At 42.1% G+C, this 1,499-nt stretch overlaps 2 protein-coding genes across 2 annotated transcripts in view; both read left to right on the top strand.

The window, feature by feature from the left end:
- Positions 1–1,499, top strand: part of LOC106012771 — a gene marked incomplete at its 3' end in the record, with an annotated part of 64,628 nt that overhangs the window by 43,366 nt on the left and 19,763 nt on the right.
- Positions 904–1,499, top strand: part of LOC118478322 (U1 small nuclear ribonucleoprotein 70 kDa-like) — a gene marked incomplete at its 3' end in the record, with an annotated part of 2,995 nt that continues 2,399 nt past the window's right edge. Inside the window, exon 1 of the mRNA XM_035971750.1 lies at positions 904–947. Within this exon, the coding sequence (XP_035827643.1) occupies positions 904–947 (44 nt within the window). The remainder of the gene's footprint in view (positions 948–1,499) is intronic.

Raw genomic sequence — 1,499 nt, 5'->3', positions numbered from 1 at the left:
GAGTGGTGCAGATGAGTAAAGAGAGACCAAAACAATCTCTCTATTGCGACTATCATTGCACATCACTTCGCCTAATACATGTTCCGGTAGATCTAACTACCTATAAATAGATGGAATTTTGACCCGTGTCAAAGGTTGGGTGAAGGCTGACGATTCGGGAGGTGGCTGCGGGTTGACGAAAGGGAAAAGCGCGGCGGCTAGGGGCTTAACCATTCCACACAGAAAACACGAGTTTGATTCCCTTGGAGGGGATCTTTATCGATTATTTTGGTCTTCTTTCTGCTGAGACGTTGTATCCACCTCCGTCCGTCTCCTAAATAATCTACTTGTAAATTGTGTCTACGGGGCGTAAAACTGCCTACATTGTTAATGTACACTAAATGCACAGGATCGTGTTTTATGTTAGTGATCTAACTTATCAAGTTGATCCGATGTACTTTTGACCAAAGTTCGAATCTCGCACAGGACTTTTTAAGTGGATTATTTAAGGAATTGTTATGGTTTTCTATCCTTGTAGGCCAATTCTTTCAGAGGTGGAAATTGAATCGAGTGCACGTCTCTCTAACTACATTACTGTTTTAAAAGTACCACCACCTACATGACAGTGAGCCAATAAATAAGTCGAATTGGTTGGGTTCGAAGTTGACTGAAGAGACGAATCCTTCAAGGGATGTTACCCATTGTGTAGGTGTAAGGTCATACATACCATAGGCTTCAAGTCTATTCTAGACCGCGCACTGTATCGGCCATTTCACTTTGGTCTCTATAAAAACTTTGCTGCGAAGAGAGCGCATAATGTGCGTCCAAATGAAGGGCAAAGCAACAGCCTCGTCATAATAGTTGAGTGCACCCTGCAGCTTCCACTGCCTTGCCCGTAATTCGGCTCGAAACTAAGTCGAAATAATGGTGGGCTCCATAGTGAACGGGAACGACGTGCAGAGTCTGGGGTATTAGAATACAAGTCTATGGCCACTATGGGTAATAATTACAAGCCACTGGGGGTTTCCGAAACCTAAAAGTTACTGTGTGAGCTATTAGCCAGCCATCAAATTAGAATAATGCTTTTAAGGATCATAATTATCTCGGTGATACCTGTAGTCTAAATGCACATGTCCAGCCTTTGACTTCTTGAAAACTATCTTGCTAAACAGAGTGGGTAAGATTAAAGACTGGGCGCTTTGTAGACCTAATCTGACCTCCATCAGATATTGACACTTTCCGAGGTCATTGAACCCTGAACCTCTTATTCCTTAGCCAAGTTTAAGAATTAAAAACACAGATGCCATCACGACAGGCCTCTATTTTTGAGAACAGCATGACTTGTCCTTAAAGGAACATATACCTGTTAGTTATAACGAAAACTATTGTTAATGGTGATGGAGTTGGAATCGAAACAAAGCTGTTATTGCAAACTTGAAGATTACCGAAGACCGCCAGAATAAAATGTGTCGCCATTCCACCAAAAAATACACATGCCAAAAACTCAGCCTTTCTCGTCT

The sequence above is a fragment of the Aplysia californica genome, unplaced genomic scaffold (assembly GCF_000002075.1).
Source record: "Aplysia californica isolate F4 #8 unplaced genomic scaffold, AplCal3.0 scaffold00491, whole genome shotgun sequence".
Classification (NCBI taxonomy): Eukaryota; Metazoa; Mollusca; class Gastropoda; order Aplysiida; family Aplysiidae; genus Aplysia; species Aplysia californica.
Note: the sequence above shows the minus strand (reverse complement) of the source record. Positions and strands in the feature narration are given on the sequence as shown.